Genomic DNA, 20,561 nt, shown 5'->3' on the forward strand with positions numbered 1-20,561 from the left:
ATAGACACCGTGCTGTGTAATAATTATATATTTGTAACAAGACCTCAAATCGCATTCCGGCAAACACAAAATTCCTTAAAACCACAAAATCAAAGGCCTGTATTGCTTTTCATCTCGCTACATTAGCTTTTTAAGCATTTACAGCTTCATGGCTTTATTGGTGTTATTTTAAGCAAATTATAGCTGTCAAAACCATCAAATGTTTACGAAAAGCAGAGCTGCAGGCTTGTTGCTGCAGAAGGAATTCCCTTCAAGTGGTGATTACCGACGAGTGCCGAGGCAACATGAGAGACGATGAAGAGGTGAGAGCGGGAGATGAATATAAAGAGCGGGGGGGAGGGGGGGTGGTTCCATCATCAAGTGTTTTGTCGTTTAAAATCGGCTTTAAAAAGTTGGAGTTCAGCGATAAAGATCTTCCATCCTTCTGAGCGAGGCAGGCCGCGGTTTGCAGGATGTGGCAGCAGAGGTCCAAAGGCCAAAGCTGGCGGCTTTAGCTCCTGTACTAATTACTTCTCCGCGCAGACCGCAGAGGCCGTATCGAGGCCCCGGGAGGCGCAGCCGTGACACGAAGATAAAACAACTCCAACCCTTTCTGCTTTTAAATCATACGCGGTGGGACTTCTCGGCTTACCTTTTAAAGACGTGAATGAGTGATAAACGAACTGAATGAGGCACGGCCATAAGGTGTGCTGACATGCTAAAGACCCAAAACATTCACACATACCGCAGCGCAAGACTACGCGGCAAATATTTTTTCACTACTCAGACATAACTGATTGTACCTGGACAAAAAAAAAAAAAAGCATTCTTAAACTTCGCTGCATTCCATTGGCCTTTCTGATTACATTTCGGATTATCTTACTTTTCTTCCCTCTTTTACAGTAGGCGGCGGAAAAAGGCAGAGGCAGTTAAACTTGACATCGAGTCAGGGTTGGATTACTTTTTAAACTACTTAAGGAGAGTAAATGGGTACCTTACGGCAAGTTCTTTCAAGTGGTGCACTGAGTCTTGCGTGAAACCACCTGAGATTGTCGACACGCATCTATGGAAACATGCATTAGCTTGTTATTTTGGAACAGGGTGACGGAATGAATGTGATGTAGATAGTAAAGTCTGCTAAGAATGCTGCGCACTGGAAAGAATCAAAATCATCAGCTGGAAATGTTACACAGCATGTGAAATATTTACCAGTAAGGGATATTCGGCTTTTGCGTGAAATATCAGGATTAATCTAAAACCCTTACAGGGTGAACTTAATTTGACCTTCTATAAACTTTTTTTTTTTAATGTCCAATTGTTCAATGTTTCAGGAAATTCACAGCAGCTGTTTGATCCATGAACCCATCAACATATTTACATGGACGTCCACGTTGTCCTGTGACTTTCTAAGCTCAGTCAATTGTTGGGTTTCTTGATTTTATGATGTGAAAATGTCAACAGTATGAGAAAGAAGATAACCGGTATATAAGTAGAGGATCGGTCCATTTTTGACCCAACTCTTTCTAGAGTGTATAGCAACTACAAGATAAAAATGACTTAACAAAATAAGACAAATGACAAATACCTCATCATCATAAGGGACAACATAACACAAGACCATAACACTTCAAGTAACCTATGACCCAACCTGAAATCAATGCAAATTTTCTATTCTCATTATAGTAACTACGTAAAGCTACAGCCAGCATTATTTTTCTGCCGTTCGCAAAACCAGCTCATACGAGAGAGTCAAAGCCTTCCAATCACTTCGGTCACAGTGCATAGTGGTCATATAGAGCTAAAGGACAAACAGTTAAGTGTGACTGGGGCCCACGTGGGGGTGTTGACAGCATTACTGGGTGAGATCTCATTCGGATTCAATTGTGTGTACGCACATTCAGTAGCCATACTTAAACGTGGGAGTGTCAGCTGAGGGGGGTTTACCCCTGAATTTCACCTCAGCAATGGTCTTGCTCTTGGACTTTGGGTCAAAAAAACAACTGAGGACCACAGATCCTGTTCGCCAGAACCAACAAAGACCTGCCAGCCTTCTCTGCAGGAAACGGACTTAAAATACGTTTCACAGTTTGCGCTAAGACTTAGGTGGGGAGCAATCCAAAAACATGGTTTAAAGTCTAATTCCCTGTGATGAATGGAGATACATTGTGGTAGGTTCCAATTCCTATGACAGCCGGAAAGCCAAGCAAATCTAAAACAACATTTGGATTCCTTCATTCACTACAATTGTGTAATTGCAAATCCGCAGACGTATGCTGATGCTGTTCCAACACGTCCCGTCTTATGTTTTTTTTCTGTTCCCAAACAACCTTAGGGCTTGGCTCACTGGGTGTTATCAATATCCACTGATTATGGTCTCCTTAATTCGAATGGCACAGCGAGCAACGTCTTCCAACCCCCGACAGGCGAAGAGCGGAGCCAGAGCAGCTGGAGTAATCCAACCCAGAGATGCAAACACAAAACACTCTGATTGCCACATCCTTTCCTCCTGCCTCAGATGGCTTATCATTGGAACTCCTACGCGCTCCCACATACACAGACAAACACTACCTAACATCCAGTCTAGGCCTTAGGTTTTAAAGACACCACATTACAGTTGTAAAACTACAGGGATTTAGACAGGAAAGTTCAATAAAAATGTAGTGCAGTTCCTTATTTTTGTTTGTTTGGCTAATTCTTAGTTCATTGAAGACTATGATGTGGAATGTTCCATTCCCACTATGGGGACTCTTGTATAATCCGGTAAACCACCGGAATTTAGTCGAGTTCTGCCGGGGGGAAAAAAAGTTTTCTTTAACCATATTTTTTCTTTAGCAAGCTGTTTCCTGGTTGATGGAGGATGGACGGCAACAGTATACGTCGTTACTTCACGGTTCAGTTATCCTGGCTTCACTTTATTGCGGGATTTCTTGCTATTTGTCTTCCTTCTAAGTAAGACCAGTCAGAAATTGCCGCTGCTGTGGAAACCAAAACCAAAACCAAAGTTGCCACGGCTACCATCTTCCCCTTCCGTATTTCTGGCGGTAGTTGCTGAAGAAGAAGAAGAAAAAGAAGATGATGAAGAAGAAGAAGAAGAAAAAGGTAGTCAATGGCAACTTGGTTTTGGTTTCCACAAGCTGTCTGTCTGTCTGTCTGTCTATCTATCTATGAATGCCAAAGCACAGCATTGAATACTCGGAACTGATGAAGTGCCAAACACATGTCAGGCAGAGTGAAGGCGTCATTCTCTGACGGAGAACTTGAATGCTCAATGTGTCTTCTTTCCTTCACTTCGATCAATACAGCTTGTGTCCTGACAATAGAGGCCACCCAAGTCACGTTGGCAACAAGACCGAGGTCACAATAAAGAGAGAACCACTTCTGTTGTCTAAGCTCATCCTCGGGGGTGATACTGGGTACAGAACATCTGCCAGGAAAAGAGACAGTTGGATAGAAGACGCTTCTTCCCTGGGGAGTATCCGAAAACCAAACTCGGGTCGCATCCGTGGCCTCCCGCGACCTCCTTTAGCGCGTGCCTCTCTTTATGACCCTTTCAGGTCAAAGGACGCTCTGCAAGAGGACACTTTTACTCTGTGCATGTCCGTTGTGAGGGTCCTTATCACTGGTGAAAGAGGATAAGGGGGTGAAAGTGTAATGTGGGGGAAGGGGCGTGCCCAGCCGCCCACAGACTCAACCACATTTGACGATGGGATGAGACGCCGAGAGAAATGGAGCTTAAGTGCAAGAAAAGGTGAGATTTGTCATTTTAATGGTCACTTTTATGACTCGTGAGAGCTGCGTGGATGCCAGACGACCTCAACGCTGGCAGCCCCGGCAGACACCAGACAGATGCATCTGTGTCTCTTTATTGTCACTAAGTGAACAACAGATGGATCCTTCATCAGGCAGACTCATCGTCTTCACAAGGATGGACTCACGCAACAGTTGGTGGAGTTGTGTAATGCCTAAGGCTGGACAAAGTCGAGGTCAAAGAATGATCATCTTTGATTTGTGTTTTGAATGATGTGCAGTTCCAAGACGTACCAGAAATATATCAGGAAAGAAGAGGTAGTTCCATAATTCACCAAATTCCTAGCAATCAATAAATCATTCAGTCCAATCCCATTTGTAAGAAGGGTTTGTGCCATAATCTGTATAGTACAATCTCACTCAACAAAGGTTTGCATAGGACAAACCAACAGGTGACCACTGTAACATCCAATGTCTAATTGGCCAATCAGACGTCTTAAGAAAGTAAGAAGAAAAACAACGTCACATGCTTTTCAACTAACAGTTGTATCTTGGAAAAACTAGGATCCACCTGTATTGCGTTAAATGTAGTAGTGGTGAGTCCCTCGAGTGTGACATTCCTGGTTTTACGGTCCAAGAATGCACCATGAAGAGGGAGGTATTTCCTTAAATAAAAAGGTGCAAGTGGGTGGGAGCTGAACGGAGAAGCTTTGAGGGGAATTAACACGCTTAACATAGGAGCTGCTCTGTGGAAACAAGCAACAGAACAACCCCGGAGTGGCCGAGGGAGAGAAAAGCCATCTGCAAGCACGCCCAGTGGGACTTAGCCAGCAGATCGACTTCCAACAAACCCACACGGGTCGCCAGGAAGGACCAGACCAATTGTCAAAGACGACCTGCTGGTGGTCATTTAAAGAGCCATGCTTGCTTGGTTTGTTTGGGCTGCTTTCTCTGGACATGTATCTTTGGCCAGACATATGATAAACATTCACTCAGTAGAGACACAGACCACAAGAATCATATCAATTGAAAGACCTGAAAATCCCATTACATCTCTTGATAATACTTCTTGATTTGTTGCCAATGAATTACTCTTCTTGTTCTGACTATTCCAAACGGCAGTCATTTGGAGCTGCTTGTCTAATAAGCGTTTGCTTGTTTGTTTGTTAACACAATTAGCAATACATGTCAAACGGATTTACGCAAAGCTTTTGTGTAAAGCCAAGAAAACAAGGGATCACTGTTTGTTGGTTGGTTTATTAGCTAGCGGGTTTATGCTACCTAACCCTATCCAGCTTTGGGTCTAACGCGCTAACCCTCCACACATACATTTTGTGCAGTCACTATCCTGGTCAGGATCATGGCAAACTAGCTTACCTGAATGTCAGCTATGTATCTAAACCACTACACTCGCTATGATCAACTACTGTATGTTTAGCTTGTGGATCGGTGAACAGAACATCAGAACAGAAGCTGCGTATGCTGATAGTGTGAACCAACACGATTAGTGTTGTATCCAAAGTGTTTTTGTGGTGCTTAGGTAACGGTGTGCACATCATTTTTGTTTTGCCCCGGAAAACGTGGCAAAATTCCCAAAGGCTGCTCACCTGAGCTGGTCTGAGGGGCCAGAAAGCAACAGATTAGCATTGCTTAGGAGAGCAAGCTGCTGTAGCGTGTTGTAATGCAGACTGTCAGGGCGACGCAGTTGGGGGGCTGTACAAAGCCTCCTTGTTCAGACTGGCCCCCCTCCTGCGCTCCACCTCACCAGCTTTTCATCAAACTGCAAGAAACTACAATATTCCTTCAGTTTGCAATGCTCACGGGGTTGACAAAAATATAAGGAAGGATCAAAAGGGAAGGTAGGGCAGACATAAATCAGCTCCCAGGAAACCGGGAGAAAGACGGAAAATGAAACGGTGAGGGAGGGAAGCCATCAAAGCATGCTAAGATTCTCCAAGACACGACAGCATGTCTGAGAACGCGAGGACATAATTCAACAGCACACTTAAGTGGGGATGACATGTGGAGAAAAATTGCTGGTGCACACGCCCACCGGGTTCGTCCTCAACATATGGAAACCCTCTCTAATTAAGATACAACTATTCCATTTGATTACATTTTGGTGTTCAGTGTGCAAAATTAATTCATTCAAATGTGCACGTTCCTAAATTATTGCATTTATGGTTAAAATATGAGGATAATTTGGCTGCATGTTGCTTGGAGTGTCACTCAAGAATCTTTCTCGCAGTTTGTCTTGGCACTGCGCAAAGTTGGTCTTGCATGAGAGGACAAGTGTAAGCGCTACAACCCACAGACACTCTGCTTCAGAATTTGCCTCTTTTAAACAGCTAACCACGTCAAACTTCCGCGGCACGGTACCTACTTGGGTGTTACCATTTGCTATGGTCTGCCATTTCAAGTACCTGGTCAGCCAAGGTTTCTAAAATGCGGAGTCAATGACACATGGCTGAAGCAATCCAGTACTGTGCACTCGTTGGCCAAGTAGATTCATAAATAACCTTTGATGATACAAGGCCACATGCGCTAACGTTAGCTTACCCTCTTGCTAGGCCTTAGTTCTGGACTCTGCAGTATTATACAGGGGTTCTTAATCTACATTGGTTTTGACGTACGTCTATGCACTAGTTTGTGTCAAACCAACCACGGGAGTAAAGGTAAGCCATTGTTCTCTTACTAAATGTTCTAGGATTTATTTTTATTTTTATATATATATATATATATATATATATTCTGAGGCAGATAATTAGCTAACCGGCACTGCTAACATCAGTTTTTCCCCCGCTCTGATCGGAAAGCAGAGAAAAGCAGAGCAGTAGCCACTCATTTTTCTTTTCATTTTACTTTTACTGTTGAACTACATTGAGTTTTATTGAGTAAATTCAATTGTTCATCTTCTTTTTGCCATCACTAATGCAACTACACAGTATGTTGAATATAATTTTTTTATGTAAAAAAACATTTCAAAATAATACATTTTAAAGCTGTAACTAACTGCAATACTGTGATAGCGTCAAACCACTTGGGGCCTTGCCTACTTCTGAATTAGAGACCAAAACTACTGTATGTTCAACTACCATCGTTAGCAGTTTATGTGATTGATAATGTCGTTTTTTTTAAATGTTATTTTAAAATGTCAGACCCCTAAACAATGTTTCAACCAAATATGATTTTACAAAAACAGATTGAAAATCCTTCAAAATAAAACTGTTTTCAAATAACGTTGAACATCACCGCAGCAACAAACTCGATTTAAGTGGCATTACCTCAGCCAGGCAGGATGTTTTCTCATCCCACACACACAGTACCGTACACAGCAGCACAATGAGTGACTTTGATTGGCGCACATTAATATGGCTTGTGTGCCCAGACTTGACTTGGTTGACACAAAGCTTTGAGGCACGTCCACGTTGAACATATTTCCACATTAATCATGTCAACACGTCGCTTTTCACATGCTTTGCCTTTTCGCTCAGGAATCTCCCTTAAAGTGTTTTGAAGGCAGATTACACCTTTTTTTTTTTTAAAGACAAGCGGAACCATATACATTACAGTCAATGGTTTAATCACGGTGTATAGATGACTTAGAATAAATAAAAGAAAAATATCGCTTCCAGTTGGCTCCGCCTTTCAATTCAATAGCGTGTTGTCACTCACAAAGGTGTAATGTGTGCTTTATTGTATTCATGTGTGCTTAACAGGGAGGAACCCTTTCAAGACTATTATTTGTTGCACGAACTACAAGCATAACAACTATTTTGGTGTCTGGACTTTCATGTAATCCAAACCTTACTTACAAAGTATGCATCCTTAAATTTAATAGTCGTCTACATAATGGACACAAGGTCTCCAAACAGATTCAAAACCAGTTTTGGTTCAAAAATAAAAGCCTGCATGTCCGCGAGCTGTCTTTTATGTAGCTTTGTTGTTTCTGCTCTGATAAGGCAAGACAACAATGATGTCATCTTCTTACGTCTGGAACTTCCCAAGAAGTCAACTATGCTGTGGGGAGAGAGGCATCCCCTCTGTGTGTTGGTCTTGTCAGCCCCTCGCTGTCTGCCAACAGTGAGGTAGACAAAACAAGTCACAGGCTCTATTTGTTTAGATGGAGCTCACCTGGCACACACACACGCACACACACAGGGTTAACACACATCCTATAGCACTAACACAAATCAGAGCAGATTACAATGGCAAATTGTGCAACATTTTCAACTGAAAACAGGAAATAATTGATTTGTTTACTACAAGAACGCAATTTCGGAGTCTGAAATGGAGTTCTGAAGTGCAATTTTATGAAAATGGTGGTAAAAATGTCAAATCTAGGATAAACAGAGTTGACAAGCAGGTGATTCCCAATAAAATTTATAACGGAGGACCACAACACGTTTGGATTTGTGTTGCTCAAGTTGCTGGAGATCTACATCGATCAAATCTAATCAATTTCCGAACCAATACATATGTCAACAAAGGGTACTCAAAAAATGCTTATACCATTAGGCCCACAAGGAGAAGCAGTTGCAATATGTGTGTGTCTTTATAAGCTTACATCGCCAACTAGTGGCTTGGCATGCATATTGCAGCAAATTGCATTGTACTGTATTTGGAGGTCAGAGTCATTTGAATGTTATCTTAATGCAAAATACTACAAATTGTCCTTGATCCAGAAATGGTTGTTTATTAACTACAAATAGCGTATCTTTAGAATCATATTTATATTCTTTCATCAATCTAATGACATTCAGAACAATGACATTACTGTATATTCCATTAGTGATAGCATTCGACATTTGACTGGGGGTTGCCGCCCAAAAAAGATCAAAGATCCATCCAACTGAAAAATTCACAACAATCTTTTCTTAACACTAATTGGTAGCTAATCCACATGAATTAATATTAACAATTTCTATGGCTATTTCTCATGTGTCTGTTAGCTGAGGTTCTGTGGGGGGGATGTGACAAAAACCAAGATACACAGCCGCCTTGAACCACGTTCACAGTTACTATGCACTGACCTCAGTTAACCCCTCTGCCCCCCAAAAAGCTTCACATCCCATTGACAGGGGTCAAATGAGTTTTGTGAAAAAAGACAAGAGTAAAGAAACAGCCTTCACTGGAGGCTTTTGGACGTATCACAGAAACACTGATCTCAGGTTCAGCGACAATATGGCGTGGTCCGAAAAAAGTGTGAAATCCAAGCCAATCCAATAAGATGTTCTCAACGGAAAGTAAATGACGGATGGATGGATCGTCACAATAAAAGCCAAATCATCATAGACAGCCTCATTTGGAGATAGACCCGACACCGGACTGTTCACCGCCACTGACCCAAGTGTGCGATTGATCCGACGTCCACATGTTGGAGCTGCCATGTCTGCTCGCACCTGTCAGTCACTGCACCGCTCGGTCTCCAGGGATACTGCAGCTGGTCAAGAATGTGAGCACTAAGGGACGTCATTGTCCTCGAGCAGTGCCGGGAATGTCCCCTTTATCTCCATTCACAAACTAAAGATGCTGACTCCGCAATTCCCGCGTGAAGTGTGTTCCACGGGGCGCCAGGGAGCAGATCGCATTGCAATGTAAAGTCTAAAAGTTTAGCGAGCTGAAGATAAAGTTGGGGATTAGGAGCGAGCAAGCCTCGTAAGTGTGTAACTGACAAGGTAAACAATGGGCCATTGCAGAACACGTTCCGCCAAAGCTGCGATTTCAATTCATTACCTCCGGACTATGACAGAGGTTTGGAATAATCGCGTCTGAGCCGTTCTACTGGTAAACCAACTCCAAGTGGAAATCTGTAATCAGCGGATCTGAAACACTTTCTCCTTCTTACTCAATTTAACTTCCACTTGATTCAGACGATCGCCTTAGTGGCGGCAAAAAAACGACAACCTAAACAATCACAGAAGGCTTGTTAACAGCTTTGCGTTACAGCCTGACATGAAAGCGCATGCGACCATACAGTACGCAGACGCGGCATGTGACACGGAGGTGCTCCTTAGCAGTGCACTTTCCGACCATTAGAGCCATTAGGGGCCAATTAACACCAACACAAATCCGCCTTCCTGTTTTATGACACAATAAACAAAACCTACAGGCATGCCTTGAGCTCAGCAATCGCCGCTAACACAACACAGAGCCTCATTAGTTAAGTTTGCCTCCTCCATTTCATACACCAAGCTTTCTTGAGACATAAAAGCACACAGATTCCGTCAGGCCATTGCGCACTAACTGTAGCTCTAAGGTAGTTGGCAGGTTTTATGCACTTAAATGACCTGGCTCGTTGACTTTGACAGACAACTCAAAGCTAAAGAATGTTCATACACACGTTACCAGAGGTGGCAAATCCAGGTCCAGAAAGTAAAAACCTTTAGCTTTAGCCTCGGGTGCTAGTTAGCTAGCTCCCTAGCTTGCTCCCGTGGTGCTTGTTTACCTGCTAGGGAGCTAGTAGCTAGCTAGCTAGCTAGCACCAGGGGCTAAAGCCAAACTGTGGCAGGGCTTTTACTTCCTGGACCTGGATTTGCCATCTCAGCACGTTACACTGTGGTATTGTTTGCTTTCTTGTCTGTAAATCTAGAAAAGGTCAGGACCTTATCTAGGTAACAGTTCCATCAAGTAACACAAACCAAATGTTGTCGTCGTTTATCTGCGTAGATAGTAGGGTCTGTGTTGCACTTCACTGGGTGGGGTTCATTGTACATTTAAGACACAAGGTTCCAAGTCAAAGCCTTCCAATTGCAAGTAAACAAAAAAAAAACAAGGCAGACGACCTCGATAAGTGCATTCTAGCATTAGTAATCTCCAGAAGTGGGCAAAACCGTCGTTATATCGGCCCGTCATTGATGAATGCCCACCTTTCGGCTAGCAAGCCTCGTAAAAATACGGACTGAGAAAGACCGCCTGTGCTGACCCAGTTTGACAGACGTAACAGCCTGTGTATTTTTTCGAGGCTTCGCGCCATAAAGCACTCGCCGAAAGGTGGCCATCCGTCAATGACGGGCTAATGTAACGGCGGGTTTTCCCATCTCTGTAGACTCATAACAAACCTAATCTTTTTAGGCACCTTGTTCAACTGTTTACAGACTCCTAGGAAACATAAAAAGCTTAGTATGACTAAAATGTTACCAAATGGATACCTGCCTAATGTTAGTAATTGAGTTATATCAAATCTGACCAGAATTCAGTCAAATGTGCAGTTTCTTCCAACAAAATGTGTACTTATTTTAACACTAAACACTATGCAACACATCCATAAAGTACATTACAACACATACGGTGTTGTTTTCTATGTCTTTATGCACCTTACATTCAACATCGCAACAGGAAATTGCCTTCCCCAACTGTTTCCAAAAAGTTGGAAGCAATTATCCAAAACATCTTCGTAAGAATCAAGTGCAAGTTTCAGCCTTTTCCAAATTAGGGCTCAGGGCCCAAAACTAGTGAAAGGTCAGTGTAAACTGTCCGTCCGAGTAAAGTTTAGCCGCTGAAAATTTTGAGAAGGAATAGCATATTCTTAAAAAGGCAAATCACTGTCACGATCTTAGTCCAACAGAGCACCATTTTCGTCAATACTTTCACTACCATTCACACACATTCATGAACCTAATATGCATGTTTTGAAGATGTGGGAGGAAGCTGGAGGACGACCAGGACATGCAAAGCTGAAGTTTACACTTCAACCAAATCATAATTGATTTACTTCAACCATATAGGCCAAACTTCTGGACCTAATGTAACAACAACACAAATACTTTTCTTCTATTGGTCCTGAGCTGAAAAGATTTAAGATTAAACATGAATTGTGTATTATATAACGCATCAACTGGGAAGGGGGAGGAAATGCTTTATTTTATTTATGTGCTAGATTTGTAAAAAGAAAAGTGCAATAATATTTATCCACGTGTTTAGTACATATTATACAACAAACGAGCGTGTGCGTGCTTACAGCTGGTTGCAATCTCGAATCGAACCGAATAAAAGTTTACTGATGGTGCACATGTAGACCCAAACTGTTGCGCAGCATAAAAAAAAAGCAAGTGCGCGCACATGTCGCGTTGTTGTTGCCTCTGAAAAACGAGTCAATTGTGTGTTTTTGTTGTTGTTGTTGTTGTTTTTTAAATCGCAATAAAGACGCAACTGACCTGAGAAGTCCGATGAGCCCTTGGAGAGATCGCAGACGACGGCCAGAAGCGTTATTCCCAACAGGAGCGCATAAGTGACGGCTGACAGAGTCCCATCGAGGTGGAACATCCTTGAAGCCTCAAAGGTGCATGTGAGATCCCGCTTGGCACCAAAAAGTCCACATCGGGAGAAGAGGCAACAGCAGCAGCAGTAGCAACGCGGACGAGATGGGTCCGAGAGGCGGACATGAGACGTTCAATGTCCCCCACCCAAACACGCTCGCGGGACCGGGATGGAGGCTCTTCTCTTCTTCGACTTCTTCCTCCTCCAGGCTGCAGCTGCACGCTTTTTTTTCTTCTCTTCTCTTCTTTGAACTCAGAGTTGTGGTGGTGGTGGTGGAGGCAGCCCACCTGGAGGACTGTCGCCCCCCTCTGCATGTTTCCTGACACCTGCAGACCCAATTGGACAGAACTGTGCTGTTGCCAGGATCAGATTTCTTTAGGATACTGCTTTGATGTAAATATAATAGTAAAAAGTTGCCCCATCACAATATGCTTAGGAATAACTTATTTTTCTATCTATAGACTTCCTGTAATGTTGTAGTGGTAACATAACATCTCATACATGCATCGCAGCTAGTAAATTCAAGGAACGTAATTTTTGTTATTAGGCCTACTGTCGATCAATAAAAAACAAAAACTAAATTATTATACAAAATTAAACACACACAGAAAGTACAATAGGTCCATATGTAATTTAGATTTTTGCTCACTGTAAACAAAAACCCCAAATTCACCATCTCAAGCAACTTGCATTTTAGATAAGAAACGATTACAAAAACAAAAAACTTTTGGCTACTGAAATAAGCAATTTTTCGAATGTTAAGCCAAGATAGACATATTTGATCACATACAAATAAAAAATAAATCGCACAAATTACTGAAATGATCCCTTCATTTACCACCATTTACCCAGGTGAAATCTGTACCTGTTTAGTTGAACCTAAACAAATATAGCGTATTTGTTGTATGAACAGCAGGCTCACCGCTGCCACCTATTGGAGTAATTCATTGTTCTTTATGTGCAACTAATTACTGTAAATATTTTTTGGATGAATCATGAACTATTTTATAGAAATGCACATATTGCATTTAAATCTATGACATTTGCAATTATATATTTAAAATATGTAAAATATAAAAATATGTAAATACAAAAAATATGTAAACTATTTTTTTAATGACCTAAATTGGAGTATAGATAAAAAGTTATTTTATTTCAGTAGTTTAATTCAAAAGGTTAAAACTAATATATTACACAGACTCATTAAACAAAAATACTTTGTACAAGGCTAAATCCTACTTAATTTTTTAGATTGTTTCTCATGTAATATTTAGATTTTCTTGAGCTGTAACTATTTTGAGTTTTCAATGGCTGGAACCTAAAATAAAATAAACATCGATCTTTAAATTAAATGTTAAAAATTATGAAATATTTCACTTATACAGAATGTCACTCTTATTTAACGACTAAAATACGATATTTTAATTATGTCTATTAAATACATTAATTAGGAATACGAATATCCATATCAATAAATAATAGCAAACAGAGAGTAGACAACGACCTCAACCGCTTATAATAAATTAGAATTTACAACAGCTGGCCCGAACCCATTTTAACAACAATGCTGCCATCTTGTGGCCATTAAGCTATTGCCGTTCAATCCACATGTGGCTTTTTGCCTAGTGAGGCTTCCGTCCAACGCATGCGACAACAGAAGGTCAAAGATGGCAGCCTCCGCTAAAGGGCTCGAAAAATGTCTATTTTCTTCAAGGTTCTTGAGAAACATGCGTCTCCAGGATGAACGTAAGTTACCACTTATATCCAGCAGCAATGTACACAATATTGTTAAACAATAGCTTTGTTTGTCCGCTCAAGCCAACCGTAAGCTAACATTGCTAACCATGCTCCACTTTAGTGGAGTCAACGCTACCGTTTTGACGTTATGCTTGCAAAGTTGGTGTTAATAATCGGGACGGTTTTGTTTTCAGGGTTACTGTCCACGTCTGGATGTCGTCAGTCTACGGGAAGCGACAGCGACCGGTCACCGAAATTCACCCCTCCGCCCAAGCCTGTCATAGTTGACAAAACGCAGGATGTTGCAGTACTGCGCAAGTAAGCTCAACGCTCCAAATCGAAGATAAATTCAGTGAATTTTAACACAATAATTAAATTAATTTACAAAATATTTATTTCACTTCCCTAAATTCGAATTTAGTTTGAAGTCATTATGTACTTGTTAGGTTTCTGAGCCCAGAGTTCATCCCACCACGCCAGAGGACAAACAAGTTGAAGTTTTACATGGAGAGGAAAGACATGACCCGCAGGAGGGCTGTGATCGACATTCCCGAATTCTACGTGGGTAAGTCCCTTGAATCAGCTGCCATTGCACAGCACACATTAGCACCAATACGACACTCGTGGTGTTACTCTTGATTTTACAGGCAGCATACTTGCTGTGACCATGGCTGACCCCAATGCCAATGACAAATCAAACCGCTTTGTTGGCATATGCATCCAGAGAGGCGGGAAGGGTCTCGGAGCAACTTTCATCCTAAGGAACATCACAATGAAACAAGGTAAACTTGACTTCATCTATCTGATATTTGCCTTCACGTCATACTCGCCGCTTGGTTTCCAGGCGTGGAGATCTGCTACGAGCTGTACAGCCCGCGCATTCAGCAGATCCAAGTGCTGAAGCTGGAGAAGCGGCTGGATGACAACCTGATGTACCTGAGAGACGCCCTGCCCAAGTACAGCACCGTGGATCCGGAAATGAAGCCTGTGCCCATCTCCCCCACTGAAGAGGTGCCACTTAACACGGTGAGTGAGCGATGTGGGCTGAATTGGACTAAAAATATCTACATAAGATTTTAAAAGTCAAAAAACGATAAGTAATACTGGAGAGAATGTCAAGTAAGTAAGTATGGCGGGTCCTTTGAAGGATATGTTGTCATGAAGCACAACGCATGTGCAGTTACAACTCTTATAAAAAAAATAAAAATAAAGTATTTATTTATTTTAGCCATCACATGTACTAAGGGTCTCCAAACTTTGACCTTCAAGGGCTACGCAGTGAAAAAATAGAAATATTGCAAGAGCCGCTTTGAATTTTTGACTTAATAAGTTATCAAACACGGTCAAGCCGATCTGTTAAAGGTGATAAGATAAATAGTTGAGTAATTAAAAAAATAAATACAAATCTTCCGTTTTGGGTAGCCTGCAGTCCTCGATCGATTCCCTTGAATAGAGCCGCCCCTCCACTGAGTACCAGATGAATCCCATGTCCACATTCAGAACCAAAACAATATACATTTTGAGGACTTTAATTTGATATGTTCACAAATTGGACCTTGACGTCAAGCAAAAGTGGAGAAAAACTTTTTTTTCTGAAACTGAATTATCTTTATTCTCCAGTGTTATGAAGCGAAATTCTGTTATTATTCTAGTTGTAAATCTGCGTATGTAGAAACGTTTTAATTATAGTAATGTTAGTCCCCATTACTCTTCTTGTCACCACACCTCAACAGCTATACTTATGTTTCCCACCCTAAACCGGCCCCCTTTAAAAAACAAACAAAAAAAAACAGCATTGCGAGCCATGTAAAAAGTCATTTTTCATATGTGCCACTAGGGCTGCTAGATAATGAAGAAAATATTAATCACGATTAATTTGGTAATAATTGCAGTCACGATTAGGAAAATCATTTGGTTTTTTTTTGGTACAAAACAACAAAATGTTTAAACATGTAAAACATATTAAGACAAATAAATGTCTTAAATGTAACTTAATTGTAATTCATTTAATTGATTAAATTAGTCATTTTAAAATAAATATGCAAATATATCAATTTAAACAACTCAAAATGAGTATTATGAATTTTGTTGTTGTTTATGATTATGCTGATTTTGTAATTGTGGAGTGTAATCATTGTAATTGAATTTCGATTAATTGCACAGTCCTATGTGCCACGGTGCTAAAAAGTGGACCGTGGGCCACAAATAGTCCCCAGGTTGTCGTATGGATACCACTGTACTAAATCAAAACAAACAAAAAAGACAAATATGACTGTTGAGGCATTTTGTGGTTGGCTTACTAATGGCCTAACCTTTGGGGGAGTTCATATTTGAAGGTTGCTCTTTTTTTTGTATTAACTTACTATTATAGTTTGACATGCATTTCAACATACATAAATCACATTTTCCTCCTTAGGACAAAAAAAAAAAGGTACTAGAATGTTCTTGGTTTTAAAGCTGTCTGGTTTGGCACACGCTTGGAAGCATCAAATCTTTAAAAAAAAAAGTTTGTATAAGATAGTTATTTGTTTATACAATACCCTATTCTTGCCTTTTAATGTAAATTTTATTCAACCATTCTAGAATGTAAAAAGATATATTTTTTAAACTGTGCATATAAATGTGGATTTTTTTCTTATGCCAATTCAGTGGTCCTAAAATGTTGTCCTACAATGCTGCTTTTTCTGCATTAGTGACCACAATGTAATTATCAACTTTTTTGTTGTCTTGACCATAAAAGTCCATTACCATTTTCAACGCTGCCTCTCTTTCTATCCTCCAGCTTATAGTGAAGATGCGCCCGAGGCCGTGGTCCAAACGCTGGGAGCGGCCCAAGTTCAACATCCGGGGCATCCAATTCGATCTGTACTTGTCACCGGAGAAGATGGAGCACGCTCAGAAGTGGGCCAGGCCTTGGCAGGAGTACGACATGTTGCGGGAGTATGATACCTCCGAGCTCAAGGAGCAGATCTACAGTGAGATCCAGCAGGAGATGAGCAAGCTGAAAACCGCCTGACATCTTGAATTGACTCAAAAGACTGGAGTGAGATTATTGTTGTTGTTTTTTTGTGTTGACTTAACACGTATGCAGATACTGTATAATAAAATGCCACCCAAAATTCTCGCAAGACTTCCATGTGTTGTCGTTACACATCTTGCCTTTAGGTGGCACTGTTTCCCTTCGTATACTCTTGACGCGGTCAGCTGTTGCATAACTGAGCCTCTGTATTTGCAGGGAGACCCATGCCAATTTTTTTGCAGTTGAATCAACAAAAGTGAGCTTAGTGCTTTCATAGCGCAAAACCCCTAAAAGAAACCTTTGAGCACAAGTTACACATTTCAAGTATTTCACTCAACCCGTTAAAAGGGACGGAAAAAAAAAGAAAAATCCACGGCGGTATTGAGAGCAAATGGACCGAGGACACCCAGTAGTGTTTTACTGTTGTGGATGGAAAGTTGCGGTGTTGGGAAGGTATGTCAGCGCGTCACTCGCCTGGTATAAAAACACTTAAGACTCCTTATGTTATGTCTGCTGGTGGCGAATGTGTGTATATAAACACTCTACGAGCCCCTGCACTCTAATTTCTCCATTACAGGATGACACGCGGAGAAAATGGCCTTTAATACGGGAGGAGCAGATGTTTAGCAGGCTCATAACGGACCACACGGATAGCAGACGCATGAAGATGGTGATCATCTGTTGTGACGGTTAACGTCCTAAAACGCCTTTCGGCATCATCGTACACACGGCGGGCTTGTTTGGCCCCAAACTCTGCACCTGTCAAACCAACTCCACTAAAACCAAAAAAAAAAAAACATTAACTCGCCAGCTGCTTTTGTGTACAGTAAATCACCCAGCATATTGTCATTCCGCCACCTTCACTTTTTTTTTTCTCTCCCCCTTCTGCCTGTTCACGTGCAGAGGCGGGGAAGCGGGATGTTTATCCCGTCGCACGCTGCCAAGTCTTTATAAGCAGACCGCGACTGGTAAACCAGTTTAAAGCGCACAGTTACTGCTTCAAGGAAACTTCTTGTATGCGCATGAGAGAGCGTAAGACAGTGAGAGAGATCTCAACTGTATGTGCCCTCAGGTTGACTTCTCTGCACCTGGAGAGGAGTTAAAGCCCCCACCCCACCCCCCCGGCTGGAAAAGGAGATCAAACATACACACTTGACCGTATCAGCCTTCGCAGACAGACACCTCAAATAGCGCCAAATGTAAACGTCTGGGACAGGCCCGTCTTGTTAGGAAACCAGATACGCTCCATTCATGCTCGCCGTGGGACAGGTGGGCGGGGCAAGAAGGTTTTGTTGACGAGCGTCTAATCACGTTTTTTTTTTCTTCTCCGAATCAACAAAGTGTAATAGGCTGCCATGGTGATCATGTGCAGAAAGAAGGTCAGCACAGGAATGAAGAACATCTTTTGTTACATAAAAGCGTTGTTTTTGTGTTTTACCACTCAGCAAGCCCGTCTGTTCATTCCGAGGTTATTATAGTTAAATCAAGTCAAAAAATGTCCTTTACAATATTTTCTATGCGCCCTACTAGTCTAAATTAGTATTGCATTCCCCCATCTGTTTTTATCCATCTCAGGGGGCGGCCATTTTGTCTTGTATTGCCACTTGCTGTCAACGGAAAATGACATCAACATGTCTTAACGACTCACGGCTCACCTGTCCACTGCGTCCCAAAAGGTACTGTGTAGGTCAAGGATGGGCAACATTATAAAAACGCCTAGCACACCTGATCAGTTTTAAGTGCTAATAACAACATTCACCACTAGATGGCAGACATCAATTAGTAGCATTTCGTCAGCCAGGTTTGTTTTTGTGTCATTTTAGAGTCGAGTTAATGGAGAATCTTTGAACAAAGAAACGGAGCTAATCAGAACGTTACTTTTTCGCACACAAGTCACGGTTTCATATTAACGTGCTACTTAAATTTAACTAATTAATTAAGACACACCCATTCATTGAACTACAGGTAACATAAACCCACAAACGACAATGATTAAAGGGATACTCAACACTAAATCAATTTTTTTTTTTTGCTGGTCATTATTTTTGGCATTTTAGTTCATGTTTGTTGAAAACTTGAACACTGGAATAAACACAATTTGGCTGTTTGTCCTCAGAGGATGAGAAGTGATCTACTACATCCACCAGTTCATTCTCGTACACGCCACCTTCCGATTTACAGGTTAGTGATTCGTTAGCATAGCAGTTAGTGTATATAGCATAGCTTGTCATAGTATAGAAACTATTTAGATTGTAGTTTTGACTTCTGCTGTCAATCACAACCAAACCACGCCCAAAACCTCTCGCCATTCACAAGCCCAATGGTCCTCCAGGCAACACTCCTCAACCTTTGAGTGCTGTCTTCAAAAATCAGAGAGGGGTGGAGCAAGAGTCTGGTTGGGGGGTGAGTTACGCATTAACAACCTTATAACGGAATAAGTTTGACTTTGCATGCCGCAACTCCTCCTGGGAACCAAAGAGCGGCCCAAAAAGTATACAAGTACACAAATAAGGACAATGTTTTTATTTCAAAGAACCGTTGACAGTTCGTTTGAAGTGCATTAACTTTGCATTCACATACGTAGGCCAAGCACTTACGTACAGACATGATCCCTTTGCAATTTTGGACCATTTGTGTACTTTTTCGAACCTTAAACAGTATTTATTAGTACCTAGGGATTTAATTGTGATCCCTGGTGAGTGCATAAAAAAATGCTGTACCTTGTAAAAGCAAAACAAACCCCATTTTTTTCTGAGTCTATCCATTGACATAGTCATAATGTATCGTTTCCGTTCAAATGCAAGATGCAGACGCGTACACGCGTCGCTCATTGCGGAATTTTGGACGTCAGTACCGCATATGACAAGCGCAACCGGATCTTCGGCCACCCTCAGGTAAATTACATCCTGTCACAGTGCGTGTAGATGAGTTGATGAGCATGTGTGCGCGCGTGTATGCTTACGCCAGGCCACCCGTAGTCGCGGCTAAATTACACACTTGAGTTTCACCATATGCTTCAAGCCAAATGACACGGCCTTCCGCGCCTCTCCGACCGGTCCCAGTGGCCCCCCCGACGGGTTCCTGCCGCCATCACTCTCTCTTTTTTTGTGACGCGCTCGCACACATCCTGACAGATGCGGCAGCTGTTGGCGTACGTCGCCGAGCCAGCAGCTGATGGCTGCAGCTGAACAGGCGCCCATCAAAAGCCGGTTTTATTAATGGCGTCCTGTGTGGCAGGGGTCTGGCAGGGCTCTGTGGGGTCAGGGGTTCACTTGCTGCCTTTGTGTGTCACGGGTAGGGATGTCAATCAAGCGACACGTTTTTCGAGGTTTGTTTCCGTTCGTGGGCAAGATGGGAAAGTAGACGCCTTCCAAATGAACTGCACGCACTTTGATTGACAGATGAAACAGGAAGCCCTGGTCTTCGCAAATTCCTCGCACTCACGTGGTGCCACGACTGATAGTTCATCTTGACTTAACTTGAATTGCTCACACTTGACAAAGCATCAAGGGACAAGATGTTTGAATGGCCATCTAATGTACTTGTCAGTGTACAGCGTTAGCGTGTCAAAGTTAAGGACGCTTCATTATGTCCACCTGCAAAATCTAATTGTGTGAATACTGAAACACTTCCGCATCATTAATTTGATATGGATCTACTTTGACATAATTCATCCGGTTCTCATCATTCCAATTTCAACAGAGTCCAAAAATTCACGTCGTGTAGGCTATTACTTTTCTCATTCCAAAAATCTGTAGTTTCCCCCAAATTCAACATTTTCTACCAAAAATTATCCATTCATTCTCAATGGGACAGTCAA

At 41.8% G+C, this 20,561-nt stretch overlaps 2 protein-coding genes across 2 annotated transcripts in view; one reads left to right on the forward strand and one right to left on the reverse strand.

The window, feature by feature from the left end:
- The window catches only part of eva1aa (eva-1 homolog A, regulator of programmed cell death a), a 66,318-nt gene extending 54,060 nt beyond the window's left edge, over nucleotides 1-12,258 (reverse strand). The window contains exon 1 of the mRNA XM_086061146.1: nucleotides 11,883-12,258. Within this exon, the coding sequence (XP_085917272.1) occupies nucleotides 11,883-11,991 (109 nt within the window). The 5' untranslated portion in view covers nucleotides 11,992-12,258. The remainder of the gene's footprint in view (nucleotides 1-11,882) is intronic.
- A 1,364-nt stretch (nucleotides 12,259-13,622) lies between these two features.
- mrpl19 (mitochondrial ribosomal protein L19) lies at nucleotides 13,623-16,846 on the forward strand. The gene is made up of 6 exons (XM_086061356.1): nucleotides 13,623-13,731; nucleotides 13,917-14,040; nucleotides 14,169-14,287; nucleotides 14,370-14,504; nucleotides 14,567-14,748; nucleotides 16,505-16,846. Exons 1-6 carry the CDS (start codon nucleotides 13,653-13,655, stop codon nucleotides 16,736-16,738), a joined length of 873 nt encoding a protein of 290 aa, XP_085917482.1. The 5' UTR covers nucleotides 13,623-13,652; the 3' UTR covers nucleotides 16,739-16,846.
- Nucleotides 16,847-20,561: the final 3,715 nt, after the last annotated feature.

This window comes from Leptonotus elevatus, chromosome 18, assembly GCF_054856555.1.
Source record: "Leptonotus elevatus isolate MCC_2025b chromosome 18, RoL_Lele_1.0, whole genome shotgun sequence".
NCBI lineage: Eukaryota > Metazoa > Chordata > Actinopteri > Syngnathiformes > Syngnathidae > Leptonotus > Leptonotus elevatus.

Coding starts and splice junctions, on each gene's coding strand:
- mrpl19 (XM_086061356.1), top strand. CDS start 13,653: ATGGCAGCCTCCGCTAAAGGGCTCGAAAAATGTCTATTTTCTTCAAGG. Junction 14,041..14,168: donor GATGTTGCAGTACTGCGCAA/GTAAGCTCAACG, acceptor TGTACTTGTTAG/GTTTCTGAGCCCAGAGTTCA. Junction 14,505..14,566: donor GAACATCACAATGAAACAAG/GTAAACTTGACT, acceptor CTTGGTTTCCAG/GCGTGGAGATCTGCTACGAG.